The sequence below is a fragment of the Eulemur rufifrons genome, chromosome 18 (genome assembly GCF_041146395.1).
Source record: "Eulemur rufifrons isolate Redbay chromosome 18, OSU_ERuf_1, whole genome shotgun sequence".
Taxonomy (NCBI): Eukaryota; Metazoa; Chordata; class Mammalia; order Primates; family Lemuridae; genus Eulemur; species Eulemur rufifrons.
This window is the reverse complement of record NC_091000.1, coordinates 13,592,621-13,612,363: the sequence shown is the minus strand read 5'-3', so window position 1 is coordinate 13,612,363 and position 19,743 is coordinate 13,592,621. Positions and strand designations below refer to the sequence as shown.

Here is a 19,743-nt window from a genome sequence, read left to right as displayed (position 1 = left end):
ACAAAAATGATAGCATAATCAGAAAGTATGGCATTGTTTTATCTTTTTTAAAGGCAAGGTTGACACTGATTTATTTCATGACTAACTTTGACTTTCTCTCTGTTTTTTCTTCAACATTATTTCTTTCTCCGGATGCTTTTGGCAATCAAGGCACCCCTTACATCAGCCAGAAAAGAGAGCTTTTGTAGTTCTTTGATAACCAATCACACGAAGGGTGACATTTTAGACCAATTAGTAGCTAACACACAAATTCCCTCCTGTGCAGAGTACTTTACTAACAAAAAGCCTCTTCAGGGAACTATGTATTCTAATGACGATTCCAGAGAGACAGTTGTATATTCTGAGGAATCTAACACAACTGTGTCGTATACACAAAAAATCACTAACCCGCTGCCAGCAGCTTCCAGCACAGATCCTGCATTCACTGACATCAATACCCCTTTTCTACAAGAGGACTACATGCAAAATTCTCACACTCGGAGAATTTCTACCTTGAAACTAACCCATAACCAGGATTTAGGAAGTAGCACTCATATTAATACTCCACAGTTTTCCAAACCTGTTGAAGTATCAGCATTTCTCAAAAGGCCTGGCTCACCGCCCCCCAATCCAGTGCCTGAGATACACACAGCATCTCTTTCCATTCAGATAGCTCCCTCAGGACAGGGTCCTGAAAGCCACAAACAGCTACCTGAGCTTTCTCCAGAGACTACAAAGATACCTCTTCAGCAAGAGAGAAAAAAATCTGCAGTTGCTGCGGCCTCTCAGTCCTCAGACTGCTGGGTGGTACATCACACTTCCCAGTCTCTTCTTACATGTGTATTGTAGAGACTCTAACTCCTTTGGTTTGGCCTTCTGATGTAACCTAACGCTGTGTTGATTTCTAAGCAGGAAGGGAAAGGAGAAAGAAACCAATCTTCCCATTTAAAACCCTGGTAAATTCATCAGTAAATTTGTAGGTATTTTTTAACCTAAATACATATACACAGATATTTTACCCAGACATTATGTTCTAAAAGTTTTTTCTTTCTAGGTATTTATTAGAAACCACTGATGGGTCAGTTATCATTTAAGAGACTGCAAACCACTTCAGTACTTAAAATACTTTTAGGTTTCAAGGAAATACCTTTCCTATTAGACTTTTTCATCTTAGATTTACTTTATTTACAGGTACAAAACCTCTTAAAATTAATAGTCAATTACAATTCTCTTTGGCAGAAAACATTTATCTTAGTTTTAAGCAGTGTCTATTCCTTTGTAGCTCAATATTCACTTTCACTAAAGCTTGATCAATTTATCATTTCGGAAAGCGTATTAGTCAACCTTTGTTATCCAGACTTTTAGGAAGTAAATCTTTATTTCCATAGATGTAGAATTCTCTCAAGCATCATTCTCTAGCATTTATTAATCTGTTAGAAGAGAAATGTGATTCTATTATTGGCTTCTCCATTAAATAATGTAATGTTAAGAGCATAAGCTTTAAAGATGAACATAGATTTTAATTCTAAGCTCCATCGCTGACTATGTGATGAGATAGGCCCACCACGCTGGGACGGTTGGAGGACCAGAAGGAAGCCAGTGGGGACAGAGAAGCAGCAAGCATGGAGTGGTAAGAGGTGAAGTCAGGGGTGACAGAGGCCAGGTGACAGGAGTCCTCCTAAGCCATTTCAAGGATTTTGACTTTTATTCTCAATAAAAATGGGAGTCATTGGAGTCTTTTGAGGCTACTACTGTTATTATCCGACTTATATTCTAACCAAATCATTCTGGCAGCTGGGTGGAGAGCTAACTTTAGTGGGGCAAAGAGGAATGCAGGCGCACCGGTTAGGCAACCACTGCAATGAGTCAGGTGAAAAATAATGGCAGCTCAAAGCGGGGGGCGGAGCCGTGGAGGTGGTGAGAAGTCAGACGGTGGGACTGTATTTTGAAAGTAGAGCAAACAGGACTTCCTGGCAGATTGCGTGTGGGATGTGAGGGGAGGGGAAGAGGCAAGGTGGACTCCGGCTGGGAGGGCGCAATCGCCGTCCGCCGAGACTGGCCAGCCGTGGGTGGAGCCGGCCGGTGGAGGCACCGGAGATTCCACGCGGGACACGGTAAGTTTGCGGAGCCTATCACCCATGCGGAGAGGTGGAGGATGCAGGTGGCTGTGAGAGACTGGACTTCAGGGCAAGGGTCCAGGATGAGATATAAGCCGTATCTCCATAAGCCGTGTATGCTGTGGCCTGAGACGGAGTGAGATCACCAGGGACTGAGTATAGAGAAAAGAGGAGGTCCTGGAATTGAGCCCGCGCAAATCCCAACATTAAGAGGAAGAACCAGCAAAAGGGGCTGAAAGCAGTGTCCTCTAAGGTTGAGGTCCCCAACCTCCAGGCAGCTGACTGTTACGGGTTGGCAGAGCTCCGCGGTCCCCTATCCCCCACCCCATCCACGGAAAAATTGTCTTCCATGAAACTGGTCCCTGGTGCCAAAAAGATTGGGGACCGTTGCTCTAAGGGAGGAGGAAATCCAGGAAAGTGTGGCATCCCCAAAGCCAAGCGAGGAAAATGTACAGAGGAGAAAGGATGGTTAACTGCGCAAATGCTGCTGTTAGGGCAAACGTCAGATGCAATCTGGACACTTGCCCTGGTCTCAGTAGTGGGGAGAGGGACTTTCTTGAATGGGGATAAGAGAGACTGGGAGGAGGGCAGCTGGACAGTCCGCTCTTTCAAGGCCTATTAACATAGGACCATTCATCTAGTTATTCACCTGCCCTGAGCGTCAGTTTTCTCATCTATGAAATGGGAATTATAATAGCAATCATTTCATAGAGTTGCCCTGAGGTTTGAGTAAGATGATGCATGTAAGAAGATTGGCAGAGAGCCTGCTACCTAGTAATTCCTGCACATATAGTAGCTGTTATTATTTTAAAATACAGTAATATGATTTTTCCAAATTATTCATCCAACTGGAAAAAGGAAATACAGTATTTTCAACAATATTTTTTTTTTCTGGTGGATAAAAGTTTATTTCATCAGACTAGCAGTTTGTTCCAAGATAGTGTATCATCTTTTATAACATTTTGCCAAAAGGTGTCATATAGCAATTACAGTTTTGCCTTTTTAAAAAATCTTGGTAAGAACATTTAACATGAGATCTACCTTCTTAACAGAAATTTTAAGTGTACAATACAGTATCGTTAACTATAGGCACAATGTCATACAACAGATCTCTAGAACTTACTCATCTAGCATAACTAAAACTTTATACCCATTGAATAGCAACTCTCCATTTCCCCTTTCTCCAGCCCCTGGCAACGACCACTCTACTCTCTGCTTCTGTGAATTTGCCTATTTTATATACCACATGCAGTATTTGTCCTTCTGAGATTAGCTTATTTCACTTATCCTAATGCCCTCTGGGTTCCCTATGTTGTAGCACACGGCAGGATTTCCTTCTTTTTAAGGCTAAAAAACATACCATTGTATGTATACATCACATTTTCTTTATCCATTCATCCATATATGGAAATTTAGTTTACTTCCCCATCTTGACTACTGTGATATGCTTCACTTTTAAGTACCATTTTTCCAGGTAATGACTGTTTACAATGGTGCCCTTTCCATTTTTGCTACTTACATTCCACTTTCTGGCAAGTCTTGGTAAAAGCGCTGTAAGCTATACCCTTTGCGTCAACCAAATATATGCTTTATTATAAAGAATTAGTCTCCCAGGAAATTAGCAGACCCAAGAAATAAAAATACACTGAGAAGTGAAAAGGAAATTTTAGTGTTCTAGAGATTTTATTTACATATTTTATTGTCATTGTTAAAGTCTAACCATTAATTAAGATAGAAAACTACAGTCTACCATTAGAAATTATCTCCATATTTGACAATTATACATATTGTTTTGTAAGCTACATGTGTTTTAATTTACCTTCTACAAATAGATCACAAAATGAGTCATGTTTTCCTTCTGTTACTGTGTGAGCAGATATCCTGTTGCAAAAAATGTCACATTGTTCTCAATGTCAGATAAGTGAAGGTATAAGCCAGACACTCTGGAAAGAGAGCAAAAAACTACACCCCAAACAGTTTCCTACAGTATTTGTGAGTGCTGTGCCCTTTGCGTCAGAAGAATAAACTCGTCCCATCTATTATGAAGCAACATAATCAATCACTGGCCAAAGCCTCATTTTCACAGCTGCTACTGCACATATGCTCGGATCACAAAGGGAAATTCGCCTGACTGTCATGTAGAAGAGAGAGAAAGCTCATTTCTTTTGTTTCATGGAATAAATATGTCGAAGCAAAGGAAGGCAGAGTGATGAATCACTGTTAGCAGTGTGGGATGATAGAAAAGGTGCAGGACCTCAGAGTATGTTTCTGGACTGTTCCTATTGATACCAGCCCCAATCATTGAGGCATTCTATTAATATGGTCAAGAAATACCCCATAACTGCCTTTCTGTGGGTTTGTTATGCTATTAGTTGATCACGTCTTTGGCAATTTCTCGATCTGATGAGTGTGTTTGCATGTGCATGTGCATGTGTGTGTTTTTAAATAATTAAACGTTAGAGAATATTTGGGAGTCCAATATGAATTTAGAAATCACGTAGGATCCTTTCTTCAACATCTCCCAATAGCTGGGCATTCCAAATCTTCTTGAATACACTTAATGGAGAGCTCAAATCTACTTATTAGGTCTAATTATTAGAAAGTATTTCTAATATTGAGTCATAATCTACTTTCCTTAACTTCTACGTGTTCATCTCATGGAGCAAAAAGAGATGAAGTTTTTTTCCTCTTCTACATGACAGTCTTCATACTATTATTCTCCTTCCCACTCTGCTGTCCACTTTGGGCAGAGCATTCCCGTGCCTTCCAAGCATTCTGATTCTTTTTACATGGCTCTCATCTATTGAGAGCTAATACAACACACCAGACACTGTGCCAAGCACTTTACTTACTCCATCTCGCTTAATTTTCACAGACTTTAGGAGATGTGTTTTATTAATGTCCATATTTTACACATCAGGACAGTGAGGCCAAGGGACATTTAAGCAACTTGCCCCAGGCTGATTGTCTATCTGATTCCAGATCCACAACTCAACCAGTGGGCTCTACTGCCTCTATTTTCTCATACTGTCTGGCTCTTAAACCCCATAGTTTGGCAATATTCTTAAAATATGATCTCATCCCAGATATAAAGCCATATTCCCGATCTGAATACCACAGAGTAGAGAAGAAATATCCACTCCTCTGATTCAGATGCCATCAATGTGCCCAAATCTGCGTGACTGGTTTAGATCTCCTACCACCCAGGTCTTGGCAGGAACTGTATGGCCGTTAACAGCTCTGGTTGAAAGGTTTTTATTAGGAGGCTACAGGACAACTCATGTCATTAAAATGCAAGCAGCCCAGCCAGGCCTTAGGGGAACTGGGGAATGACCAGGTAGCTGCTCTCTGTCTTTGTCAGTCTTAGGTGCTACAGAGTTCCCGTCTCTCCTAAGTGTCTGCTCTCTCATTCCTGTAAGCTGCCGGGGGAATTCGATGACGTTCTCTGGCTCCATGGTTCTCGGTACCCCACAGCTACCTGACTGGGGCGTTCAGTGTCATTTAATTCAAATTCCCAGGAGGGAGGCAGGGCCCGATTGGCCCAGTTCAATTCAGTTATTTTCCCTCCTAAACCCTCGGCTGTGGCCAACAAAACGGTGTTGCCTGGGGCAGACACCACGGCTGCCAGGCTCTTCCCGCCACCCCCTCAGGACAGGCTAAGAAGAGGCAGATTGTCCTGGAAGGATGTGGGGTGGGAGGTAAGGATTTTATATAACTCCCTCCCAGATTTTTGTTCAAGTAAATTACTGTCAACTCCACTAAAAAACAGAGAACAAAAACCTGTCAAATCCCTTTGCCTGAGATTTAATATATATCCAGTGTGTTCTTTGAGAAATAAAGACTTGAAGCTGGGTGATTAAAGATGTGAAAGAGGGAGACGTTAGCACATGACACAGTGCCATGTCAAGTCAATGGGGACCTGAGGTAAAAGGAAAAATATGTCCCCATATATATATATATATATATATATATATAGTTTTTATGTATTTTAATGAGTTTTTTCTGGAACATTTAAGTCATGTAAAAACAATTAAGATGATTTTTCTGCAGTCATCTATGTACCACTAAATGCAGTAGGGGGAAAACTATTCTTGTTTAAAGCTAGTTTTTCCTACTTCAAGGTAGTCAGATTGGGAAAATATTTTTTTATTCCCTTTTTCACACTTTTCCTGCTACTCTTCTCTCATTTTCTTCAGGGAAAACATGGATAATATAATTCTCTCTCCTCCTAGGTCTAGAGTGTATTTCATTAATGGGGAGATCAGGATCTTGTAAAAGGACTCCAAGTAGTCTAATAAATAAATTACATTGTCATGGCAAGACATGTCAAAGCTTTTTTGTGGGTGATCAATAGCCTGTTGAATTTTTGAGTTTTATCTATAAAAATTCAAGTGTGATATGACTTACCAAGAGGCATTACCTACACACACACACATACACACAAAGACTCAAAATTGTGAGCATGTCAGGAAGGCAGGGAGAAAAATTCACAAGGTGAAATAGTTCTGTTTTCTGAGGACATGCTCTTTGGAAGAACAAACGAATGGATAAAGACCATCCCCAGACACAGTGCTATACGAACAAACTAATGATCGTATTACCCATGACAATGGTGATTTTAGAAAGAATATTCTTTAGCTTTTGATGTGTTTCTAGTCAAAGGATACGGACAAGTCAATCCCATGAGAGTTGAAGTCATTAGATTTTTCCTTTTAATTTCAAAGGGAAAAACTCATTTGAGCAGATGACTCAAATCCCTTTGTATGATTTATATTATTTAATGGAATTTTCACTTAGCATATGCAAAAATAAGAAGAGATTCATGTTATATGGAAATTACCTTAGTGAAACTGCATTATTATGAGAAATTCCATTAACCCTATCCAAAGACTGCTTTATACTGAATTCCATTTAGACACATAGCAAAATTTAATATGTCATAATTATTATAATTTCATAATATTGTAGTTTTACTGCCAATAAGATTTGCAATTATTATAAGTTTTTAGTAGTACAATATTATAAGTATTTAGTAGCATTTCTACTAAAACAGTTTAAGTTCTGGGTAACATACATTTCTTTCAGTTAATTCCAGAGATCTTAAAACCATAAACAGTAAAAAAGTATCACAATTAAAATGACTGTGTTGAAATAGCAACAAAACAAAATCTTGGTAAACAAAAACAGAGTAAGAAAATCTGTGTTTTTATCCAGGGTTGGGATTTCTTAACCTGCTAGATTAAGGATGTGCTTTGGAGTGTCTGTGTAGCCCTGAAGTTTATGCAGAAATTTATGTTTCTATGAATTTATGCATTTTCCCTAAGAGAAGGATCAATAGCTTTTTATCAGATTCTAAAGGATCTATTACCCAGAGAGAACTTTTTATATGGTAGATTTTTTTTTAAGTATTCAATTAAAAGCCTGAAGGAAAAAAATTAAATTATGACTTTTATGAGGCCAACAGCCTGCATGACATCAGCTGTTACGAAAATTATGGCTGGCCAAGAACACCAAATGGTACCACTTAAATCTTTACTAGGCAATATTTCTAAGTTCATACAGTTCTCTTTAGTTCATTCCCCATCTTTTTACTAATATCCTATAATACTTCTGGCCATCTATCTTAAAATTGTCACCACCCCCAAAAATCTCTATTCTGAAAGGTGGAAGGGGTAACGGAGAAAAATTGCTTCGGAGTCCTGCTGATTTTGATGCTTGCCGCTTTATTTGACACGCGCAGTCAGGCATCTCAAGGTTGTAAGAGATGGCTACAAAAACGTTTAACGGGCTATCTTTTCTCTTCCTCTGCAGACAACCCCTCCACCATGTTTAGCCTCTTGGGTTATATTAATATATAGCCTTGGAGTTCTTAAATCTTCCATTTCCCCTTCAGTTTCTTTCTCCTTTACCTAAGACTTACTGCCAACTGTATTTCTAATCAGCTAGGGTGCATTCTGACCATTATCAGTGGCTGTTGTTTATTTTCACTTTATTTTCACATGTGTGTACCTCTATTTGCACTGCTAGGTTATTTTGAAGTTCGATTTTTTTTTTTTTTTTTTTTTTAGTATTTTATAGTTAAATCAAATAAGAAGTGGAAAGGAAACAAAATAACTTTTCCACTTAGTTGTTTTTAGTTTGATCAATATTTAGATGCGTAAGTCAGAAAAAAAGTGAGGCAAACTGATTTATATTTGGGGGGTATTTTTGGCAGGGGGGAGGGAGTAGGGAGAAGTAGGCTGCAAGATTTTTCTAGTGAAGGACAAACTAATTCTGCTGGCCAGTAGACAATCTAATATCATTTCACTGTCTCAAGTACAAAAAAACTAACACTTTTGAGGAAAGGATTTCATTATGCCAGCACTCTCAAGCCCCTGCGCAAAATTCTGTTGCAGTGCTGTGTGAAAACTGGTCTTGTTTCCAAAGTACACTGACTGGACTCATTTTCTTCATGTTTTCATGCTTTTTCTGTGCTGTGTGGTTGGCACCTAATCCATCTGAACGTATTTCCTTAGAGCGCTTGCAAGTGAAACCGATGCTTTGCCTTCTCTGCCACATTGCAAAAAGAGGTGTTTTTATTAATTGGATAATTTATATCTCTTCTTGTTATTTTTTCCTCAAACTCAGCCTGGAAATCAGAACTTAACTGCCAATGTGTTGGAGGTAAATGCTTCCCAGACACACAGACAAACCACACCAGAAGCCTCTCCTCCGTGCCCTTCTTCTGTGGTGCCTTTGAACCGCGCCACCTTTCCACCAGGCAGTGGCTCCAGCCCGGCACCACTTAGCCTTCCACCGTCTGATGGTTTGGGGTCTTCACAGCTGCACAGGCCCCAGAGTCTTGCCCACTGTTTCTATAAACACCCTCTCCCAGCTCCTGAAAGCCTTCCCCACAGCCAGGACACAGGCTCTCTCACTGCAGACTCCTCCCTGGGCGAGCCCTTCTCCCGCTCAGAGAGCGGGTCCTCCACAGCCCTGCTAGCTGAGCTGCAGATTGGTGACTCTGACACCACTGACCGTTCTGAGACACCCTCCCCCACCTGGGGTCAGAGGTCTGCTGTGACAGATGGCACCACCTTAACCACCCCTGCGGCCACTCATGTAATTATCCTGCCTTCCTTTGCCTCCACCTTTTCCTTAAAAGGACTGATTTCTTGTGTGCCATCTCATTTTGCAGCTGAGCATTTTTATCCGCGTAGGTGTTGATTAGTCAACCAATTCTACACCCGCTGTCAGGGAAATCCACCACAGTCGTCCTCATCCTCAGCCTACTTAGGGCTGAAAAAGTCACTTATATTCTGTGCATTCATTTGAGAGTTACTCTAAAATGGTTTATTGTGTTACTGTAGCTAATGAGTTGTACACCTATTTGCCTTGATAAATTGTCTCCAAAATTTAGATAAGAACACATCATCCTACTGTTACGATTAGATTATAGAGAAAGTCTAAAATTTTTCAAAAATTTTAACTCAGTATTAATACCTGCTAGATAACAGTTTTCCTCTCTCATATTAATGTGTCCTGTGTAAAAATAGTTTCTATTCCTTGTTTCTCACATAAGTGATTACTAACTGCATGATCCTAATTCTTCTTGCTCCTCCCTCTCTAAAGCCTACATCTTTTGAACTCCTCTGTTATACAGGAGTGAATGATGTAAATAATCTTAATGTGCTTCACAGAGATTTAGCCCTATGATTTGTGGGGAGGTATTTTTTCCTGAGCCATTCCAAGTATAGAAATGTACGAATACATTTTTTATTTTATATATAAATAATTCATCTTCCATTTATAGTAACATATAAATATGTTGCATGCATATTATGCCATTTAAATGTGTCTGTATGATAAACAGTCCCTAATAAATGGTTTATGAATGGCAAAAATGCTTCCAAATTTTAGGGCACAGATTCCCAATTGCATATAATGTATAGATAATGGCGTCCATTTGAAAGGCACATACCTGCAGGCAAAAAATAGGAATTTCCTTCTAAAACTGATATTATAATGAAGTTCCAAATAAGCAACTGTCATAGACAAAATTTTGTGCCCCATAAAAACTATGTTCTATCAAGCTCATATATCTGCAAATTTCATGTACAAAGAAATGTTATAATAAGCCATGTGTTTATTAAGACACTGCAATTACAGAAAATAGAAGGTATGTTTTGGGGGATGGGATTAGTATTCATCCAGCAGCTGGCTATGACACTGTGCATTGAACTGTTCCATGCAGAGACTGGCTGGAGAAGGAGCGGCACGTCCCAGGGCTCACCACCACTGGGCTGGGAGCTCCACAGGAGTGGGGCCGCCATGTACTACTGTGCTTTAACTGGTTCTTAACTTTTTAAAAAATTTTAAGGACTATTATCAGGACCTGTAGCCAAAAAAACAAAGCAGTGAGAGTACATCAATTTAGGCACTAACCTGTTCAATTTTCTGTTTTTAAGACTCTTCAGGGACCTAGAGTTATACATATCGTCTTGTGGGCACAATCAGAGCTACCTGTAACCGAGATTAATTTCAATTATCAATTTAAAATTGTACATAGGTTCTCCATGAGATGTTTTTCACAATAATTAATTCACTATAACAATGAAGTATTTTCTAAAACTCTGATGGTATTATTGGCAAAATCCTGATTGGTTTAACATGATAAAAGAGTAAATGTACTTTCAGAAGTTTTTTTTTTTAACCCCAATCAATATTATAGAAACCATCAAAATAGGATTCAGAGCAAGTTTCCTAAGTTTAGTAACATAGATATCTGATGACTTTTAATAAGGATTCTCCTACTTTTAACATTAATTATAATATATTATAACCATAGTATTAAGATGGTAATTACAAAGATCCACCAAACTTGATTTGGGCAAGGAGGCAAAAATTTTCTCAAATCATTCACCAGATGCATATAAAGGCTCTGAAGATTTGAGCAGGCCTGTGCCTCAGGTTTGTTGAATGTCGATTTCTCTTCAGGTAGAAGATCTCCAAGATACGGTAGGTTATGATATGAGAGTGACTTTTCCAACAGCTTAGAGAAGTATGTAATCAATAAGCACAATCCTTGTAATGAACTGTTTATTGATTTTAGGACCTATATGGTATGGCTATAAAGTAATTAAATTAGGTTTATTCCAGGTCATTTGAAAACATACGTGCTTTAAAGTGAAATCAGAAATAAGCAATTACTTGCTCATCTATGTTTCAAGCTTGTGTAAAAGGTGTTTGGTTTAAAATAAGTAGGAAGAGTTCACAAATTATGGTTCTTTGTATATGTGCACGTGTGTTTGTATGTATTAAGCTATAAGGTAATCTTAACTAAATGCTCTTACTAACGTTTTGCCTCATTTGCATGATGCTCAGTGCTGTGCTGTGGATAGTCATGCTCACAGCCCTGAGCTCAACCTCTGAACTAAGCTGATTCCTCTCAGTCAGAATAGGTATCTATTGGACATCTACTATGTCATTAGCGCCAGGTTGCATGTTGCAAAAAATATAAAAGAAACATGTTTATAACCATCTCCAAGAAGTCTGAGATACCACTGGGGATATAAAATACTCAAATATAAAACAATCAAAGCCATACATTATTAAGAAACCAAACAAAGGCCCATAAAGTGCTGAGTGCGATTGAAGTAGGGAGAAGTCAGTGATTTAACAATTCTTTCTGGTGATTTACCAGGTATTTGATCCTTCTAGAGTAGCCTGCCTCATGATCTGTATATCCAAACCACTGTACTCCTTGCGTTAGTCACCTTGTTCCGGAAACATCCATTCACTAGAAGAGATCCCTGCATAGGTCTAAGAACCAAGCCCTCTCCTCGTGCCCGAGAGCATCATTTCAAATCCTGCATGCAGAGCAGTGTGACATGTCCCGGCTACTTGAGGCATGTTGTAGGAGGAGAGCTGCGCTCCATGTTTACTTGGCACTGACTCCTACTGCTACCGTGTGGCACCTCTGACGGCAGAGCAGCATGCCCGCTGGTCAGCTGCTTCCTTTCCCCCTAACCCCCTCCTGGGCCCTCGCATAGATAAGAGAGTGATTTTCAGAAACAGAGGAAGAGAGAGAAGACTGAGAGAATGTACCCTGCCCTCTGACATCAGTTTTGAAAATAAATAAAAACTTGGCAGCTGATTACTGCCATGTGATTGGGAGTCTTTTATTATCACCCAAAGGAATGATGTTTACAGGGCACTGTGTGCTTTAACGGGATGCCTGTGCACTTTCCTCAGAGCCAGATAACAGTGAATGGAAACTCCGGAGGTGCCGTGAGTCCCATGAGTTACTACCAAAGGCCGTTTTCCCCCTCAGCATACTCTCTCCCAGCCTCACTCAACTCGAGCATTATCATGCAGCATGGCAGATCCCTCGGTAAGTAGTGTGATCACCGTGACTCTCATGGCGAGCTCAGTACGGCAAGTACAAAGCACGCGAGAAGCATAGAAGGCATCCGAGTGAGGCAGGAATGCCGAGCACGCCACTGTTTGATGGGAGGGATTGGGGCAGAGGATTCACCCAGTGGGCTCCCAGCTATTCCACAACAATGGCTCCAGCTGTGTCAGAGCCTGGAATAGGCTACTGGATGTTTGAGGTGGGGGTAGAAAGAAAGAGAAGGTGGCCAGTTAGCTTGCCCGATAAAAGAGTAAACGAACATAGAGCTTTTCCACTGAGGCAGCTTGGTCCTCTGTGGAAGAGCTTTCACAGTGGAATATTTTTTTGGTGTATATATAAGGAAGAATTGTTTAATAGTTAAAACAATGTAACAGAGAGACCAGGCTGTCTCACAAAGTGCTAAAGCTCACAAAGTAGGAAACCACCACTCAAACTGAGGCTAGAAGACCTTCAGTCAGCGATGTGGTCATAGAAGCCACGCAAGAGAAACTGAAGAGTTCCCTGAAATGATGATTTCATTATTTTACAGAATGATCATTCTTAACCCTTTGGGGATTAAGAATTTGGTGAAAGACAGAGCTCTTTCTCCGCCAGAAAATAAATGAACATAGGAACATTCATAACAAAATTTAAGCATGTGATTTCAGGGGGCTTATGAACTCTTAGTGGCCTCCTGGGAGAGAAGTTCTGCTATATAATGATAGAAATCTTCTTACCTGGTGAAATATATTATAGCTTAGAAAATAAGTTAATAAATATTTCTTAAGTTTTCAAAAATGTAATTTTAAAAACCCAAAATATCAAAAAGCTTACCAAATTGAACCATCATAGGAATTCAGGCTGAAAAAGTTTCCATGATGTTGAGTCACTAGAAAGCTTCCAGGACAGCAGGAAGCAGAGGGGCATTCTGAGGACTGGAGGGCCACCCCACACCCCCCAGAACAGGGGAGGCCGGGTCCTCTGGCCACAAATGAACAGAGGGAAAGAAACTAGAACCCAGGACTTGAACTACTGTTTCCTCATTGACAGCAGGCAGCACGGCCCCCTTCCCCAGCACTGATGCACGTGTTGAAAGAGCATGATGCTATTCCTTTATCAAGGAACATTTTATGTCAGCATCTAGCATGTGCATTGTAGAACTCAGCTTCTGTGGACAACAAAACCTCTATAACTATTGGACTTTACATGTAGCTGTGGGACTCATTAAAGAAAAGTCTAACTATATCTGTGCTTTCTCTAACGCTACTCCTGGGGATCATCTGTGAATCTTATAACCGTGTACTTTTAGAGTATAAGAAAGTAGAACTTCCTTGTGCCAAAATTTTGCCCTTTAACAATCATCCCGTGGTGTAGTACAATAATGGAAGAATACTATACCCAGATTTTTTTTAAATGGAACTATGCATTATCACACATATAACATCAAACTCTATAAATTATTCTAGCCATAGCATTTCCCTGAATAATTGTTATCAAAGTCTACTCTGTCTCATTGCCTGTCTTAGTGAACACAGGTTTTTCCCCATCCCCTACCCCTACCTTACTGCACAAAAAATATAAAGACTCAAATACAGACAGACTTTGATTTTAGAGCATATCAATGAGTAGATTTTGCATATAAACTATACATGGAAAGAAATTCCCTATGTAAACATTGACCAAATTCCAATTAGCCAGGGCTATGATATGTCCCGAGGAGAATATACAAATCTACCTTGCCCTAAATGCACTTTTATGTACTTGAGGACAAAATATTGCAAAGATGAGAATTAGTGGATCATATAAGAGAATAAAATAAAGGGTTGCCTCCTACTGCATAAGCTATAGGTTCGTAGAATCTTATGTCCCAGATATGATGACAGACTCGGTAGTGCTTGCTTAGCCTAGGACTTTGCACGTACTAGGTGTTCATAAAACATTTGTTGCTGATAAAAATAGTAGCATCACGGATGCCCACTCAAATTCTTTTGGGAATTAAACAGAAAGTCAATTTGAGTCAAATACCAGATTGTGTCTTAATTTTGAATAGCCTGGAAAATATCTTACTTTTACATTTAATGGCACGTAAAGCAGTTGTATTCCTCACCTTATCCAATCTTCATCAAACATGTATTGAAAATGCCTTTCTTATCCAAACTAAATTGAAAGTAGCCATAATAATAGTAATAGCAGTTACAAATGTTACAATAGATTTTACCTTAGAGATATCTTAACTTTAACTATCCTTATAATGATGAGTTAAATTTCTTAAAGAGCTTACTTATGTTATTTTATACAAATTTGTCATGAAAAACATATTTATAAGATATACATACACAGATGATACCAATGAATCCCATTCTGAAACATATGGACTTGTCCATGTACACATAAAAGAATTTTCTGAGTGGCAGTCCTGAGAGACCATGGCATAAAGAGTACACACAAAGTGTCATTCTTGGTCACCAAAATTTTGAAATTAATTGCAGAAAAATAGGAAGTCATATTATTAATCATACCAGGTGAGCAGTAATAATGTCAATTTTTAAAAATAACGATGAACTAAGAGTAAACAGAATATGTAGTGCATATATGCACTTGTTGCTTCTTTAAGTATGCTAAAAGTTAACAAAAACTCTGAGGGCCAGGCACAGTGGCTCACACTTGTAATCCTAGCCTTTGGGAGGCAGAGACAGGAGGATCACTTGAGCCCAGGAGTTTGAGACTGTAGTAAGCTATGACTGCGCCACTGCACTCCAGCCTGGGTGACAGAGCGAGACACTGACTCTAAAAATAAATAAATAAAAAAATAAATAAAAGTGACATGAAGTTAGAAACTTGATAAGCCTCCTCTAATTTATATCCTTAGGAGAGTTTTTACCCTCAAAGGGTAAAAAGTAATGGCTTTTGGTATTTTAAAGTAAAACCAAAGATATTAGGACCATCATGGCTAATTGAATAACAATTAATTAATACTAATGGCTTAAAAGCATTTATTTATTCATAAGCCTTCACATCCAAGGACAGTATATGTTTGGATGTGAAGATGTTCTTTAAATTTTTTTATTATTATGGATACATAATAGTTGTATATGTTTATAGGATATATGTGATGTTTTGATACAGGCATACAATGTGAACTAATCAAATCAGGGTCACTGGGGTATCCATCACCTCAGACATTTAACATTTCTTTGTGTTATGGATGCGAAGATTTTTTAAAGTGACTTTTGTTTTCGCTTCGTTTTAAGGAAATCACTCTCCCTAACTCCACAGCCCTATCTTTTGTCTAAAGATACATTTCAGTACTTACAAATAATAGCAGTTAGCAATATTACTAGAATGATATTCATGGAAATTGTGGCCTGAGGGAAATTATTGATACTAACCTTGTCTCAGCTCCTGCCCCCTCATTTATAAAACTGATTCTTGCTCCCCGCCCGCCAGGCCCCCAAGATGACTGGAAGGGTAAGATGAGGCAATGCCAGTGAAGCGCTGACTTAGCGCAGCGGCTGCTACACTGTTTAACGCAGGTCATCTTCCGCCTCACCCTTCCATCCTTCTCCATAAGGTGGGGCGGCCCTTGTTGCCACAGGTCTGTGCCCTCCGCACCTACACAGTACCCACTACACACCAAGTGGCTCACATGGAAGGTAAAGGAGTTCAAAGAGAGAGTGATGGGACCATGGACCGGATGTTACAGTTGGCATAAACATAGGAGGAGAGGCACCATCGGTTTACGATTCCCTGTGCATCAAATTGCATTCTACTTTGCCACATTTCCTGCACAGATTCCACGGAGACATATCCCCAGTATGCGCAGTCTCTGGACAGCACCGCGGGCCCACTGTACAGATCCTCAGAGGAAGAGAAGAGAGTGACAGTCATCAAAGCCCCGCATTACCCAGGCATCGGGCCGGTGGATGAATCCGGAATCCCCACAGCAATTAGAACGGTAGGAAATGCCAGCGTGTGCGTCTGTCTGGGGCTGTGCACAGCTCCACAAAGGGCGGATTGTCCACGGCTTTGTGCATTCCTGGGGTCTTATGTAATGAGGCTTGCCCTCTGTGCCATCCGAGCGCTCATGAATGTTACGCTGTGTGCGGCAGAGAGAGAAAACTGCCGATTGAAGAGAATTTCACGATCTGGTTTTCCATTTGAATGAAAGATCATGAAAACTGTGATTTTGCTAAATGATAAAACCATGCTTGGTTTTGTTTTACCTTTTACCAAGGAGGGTTCGGGCAATAGAAAAGAGAAGGAACAGGAAAATGGGAATTCTTTGGCTGCATCCAATTCCCACGTGCATTGCAAATAAACCAGTGATTTATTTGTTTCTTGAAACGGACGTGTGTTAACACCAGGAGATTGGGAGCTGTGAATTGGGAGTTGGGAGGTGAGGTGATTGGAGTGAAGGGAGTTAATGTCATGGAAAGGAAAAGCTTTCTGGAGAAAAATACACATTTTCATGTCCCTCTTCAGCTGTGCCTGCCGAGAGAGAGAGCTCTCCTGGGACGATAAGTGAAAGTGTTTGGATTTTTTTTTTTTCCCCAAACTCTGCCAAAGCATTGCTGAGTGTGTCAGGGCAGCCCCTTCTGGCAAAGCGCTGCAGCAGCAGAGGCAGCTCCTGCGAGCCTGGCAGGCAGCTGCTTGCTGGTCAAGCCCACTTGAAGAGAAGGCTTGCTCTGGCCGAGAGAAGGAAGCCGGGAGAGCAGGATGAGAGCCACGACATCGCTGCAGGTGAACTGGGGGAGGTGAGGGGAGAGCTCCAGCTGCATACACGTGGCCCTCAATGCCCAGAGAAAGAGCTGGGGTGTTGCTAAGAGCTGCTTCCCTGGAATGCAGACCTGAGGGGCCGAGACAATCATGGATGGAGGAAAAGAATGGGAAAGATATCAGAAAAAAAGCAGGGTAAGATTGGAAATAGTCACAGAGCACTAATGATGAAGTGAGGGGGCTTTCTTCTGTACCTGAACTTGCATTTGTTATATGGGGATGATGTGTTTTATATACAGAGAAAAGAGTTAGAAAAGGCTCATTTTAAGCATCTGTGTTACAAATTGGAAGCCAAAAAGTAAATCTGTACCTCAGTGGCTGGGGGTTCAGATTTGTTAGACTGTGATAATGTTGAATGTGATGAATTATGAAGTCCTAACAATCTGTCTTGGAACAGATGATTGTCATAGTTAAGTGACCAAAACAGTTCAGGGATTGTGACTAATGTTCTTCATTTTATGACGCTTACATGTTTCTGGAGATGGTGTTTTTTTGTTGTTTGTTTCCTTTTTAAGATTTCTGACTCAAAATGGTTCAATTGGAAATTTTTTCCTAATAATGTAGGGATACAGTGTCTGACAGGGATGGTGTCATTGGTTTTGTCTAATTGATCCTTCAAGGATAGTATGTACACAGATTAAGAGATCTCTGGTTCCAAGTAGTTATAGATTCTGTCTTAATGGATTTTATCTGAGATCTCTGTGCATATTTTTAAGTCAATAAATGATATAAATGATAAATTGGACTTGCAAACCTGGTCCATTTTTTAACCTATAAGACATAATTTTTTTAATTGGCAAAGCCTTGCTTTGTTAGTTTTTAAAAGGAAAAACTAAGATGTTCGAGATTGTTAATTAACATTTTTATATTGTTATCTCTTGCCAGATCAAAAGCATGCTTAGGTATGCATAAACAAACACACGAAACATTGAATGCTAGTTTTCTTTCTATAAAATAGAAAAAACATATAAGCAACTCAGAAGTTCCTTATAAGGAACCATATTTTCATGTATAACTTGTCCTCTTACTCAGGACCTTTAAAACTTTACAAAGAAGGTAGAGGTCTGTGAAGACTCCTTTCTTCTTCACATTTACTGTTTTACAGCCCTCCAGAGCACATCCCCAAGTATAGCTGTGTTTATAAATGTTGAGTCAGGCCATCTCTGAGCCACAGCAGGCCAACAATCTCCAAGGTTGTTTTTCTTCTCATCCGTGTAGAAAGCAATGACTATCAGACTCTAATTGTTTCACATTAGCTTTCTGCTCGGTGTGTATGCCCAAGGCAGTGCTGTCTCAATGTACCATGCTATAGAATTATTTTAAACAGCCACCATACACCCAGAACTTTCATAAAGCAATCCAGAAACTCTAGAAAGCCAAGAGCCAGCAACCAGGACTCTGGAGTTGCTGTGATGCGGACAAGCAGCTCTGCAGACTGCCTTCCCTCCTGTAACCTGGGGTGTCTGTGTTAGCCTTTCGCCGCCATTCTTAAAAACAACAACAAAAATCACCAGGGTTCAGATCCCATGAGATTGTGTAATTAAGACCAGCTATTTAAGTGAAATACAAGATTCTCCTTCAAATAAAACGCTCATTGGAGCATTTTCAAAGCTGAAAAAGAGCAAAAATAGAACAGAATCACTGTATACCGGTTACATCGAAAATATATCTCTTTTCTTTTTGGAAATCTCTGCATGTTAAATCTGTGTAGAGCTCTGATGTTTTTTAAACTGTGGGAATGTAAAAATTCAGGTCTATTCACTCAAAGTTATAGAAAACAACTGCATAGGGAATTACTAGTAGTTATTTTCCATGGAAAATGATTTTGAAGGACACATTCCTCAAATTTGAGTAGACTTCTATTTTCTGAATCTTGGTATTAAGAAGCAATATAACAGTCTCCACGATGGCATTTATAAAAGGGACTTTAAATGCTTAGAGTACTTCTTTTAGAAAGGGACATAGAGTTTTAGCATTCCCGTCTTACTAGTTTCATATTCTCCTTTGCCAACCCACTGGGCACTTCCTGGCACCTCTGTACGCACCATATAAAGCTAGCAGATGGCATAACTGTGAAATCCTACCTGATATAGGCCCTCCAGCAAGTGAAGAAAACAATCCTGTCTGTCAAGACGCATTGCCATATACAGTGATGGAACGTACTTACTGGGCTTCCTTGTTGCCATTGGTTGTGTCCAGGTATGGTTAGAAAACAGTTTTACTCACAGTTATGTCTTAATTTCTGCTGCTTTACTGCTATAAAAGAAATGAAGGTTAATGATAAAAATCAGTGTTTTGTAAAAAATAAACATCCCTTAAAGATACACATTCAGCTACTTTGAACCAGCAAATAAGAGTTAGGCTCCTACCTCATCCCTGCACCCCCTCCCACCAGCCCTCACCATGTGATTATATATTCAATCAATAATCCCCTCAATGTTTCCATTGTAGAAAGAGCCTAGAATAAAGAAGTGATTTGCAACAGAGTCAAATAGCCCT

General features: G+C 39.8%; 1 protein-coding gene across 40 annotated transcripts in view; it reads left to right on the top strand.

The window, feature by feature from the left end:
* Window positions 1-19,743, top strand: part of SORBS2 (sorbin and SH3 domain containing 2) — a 306,881-nt gene that overhangs the window by 227,144 nt on the left and 59,994 nt on the right. For 35 of the 40 annotated variants that reach the window (XM_069492972.1, XM_069492987.1, XM_069492981.1 and 32 more), the window contains 2 exons: window positions 12,330-12,468; window positions 16,260-16,423. In XM_069492972.1, coding sequence (XP_069349073.1) covers window positions 12,330-12,468; window positions 16,260-16,423 — 303 coding nt within the window. Of the gene's footprint in view, window positions 1-150; window positions 787-8,723; window positions 9,198-12,329; window positions 12,469-16,259; window positions 16,424-17,067; window positions 17,209-19,743 lie in introns of those variants that run through there. The other 5 variants (XM_069492993.1, XM_069492992.1, XM_069492988.1 and 2 more) reach the window with 3 other exon arrangements.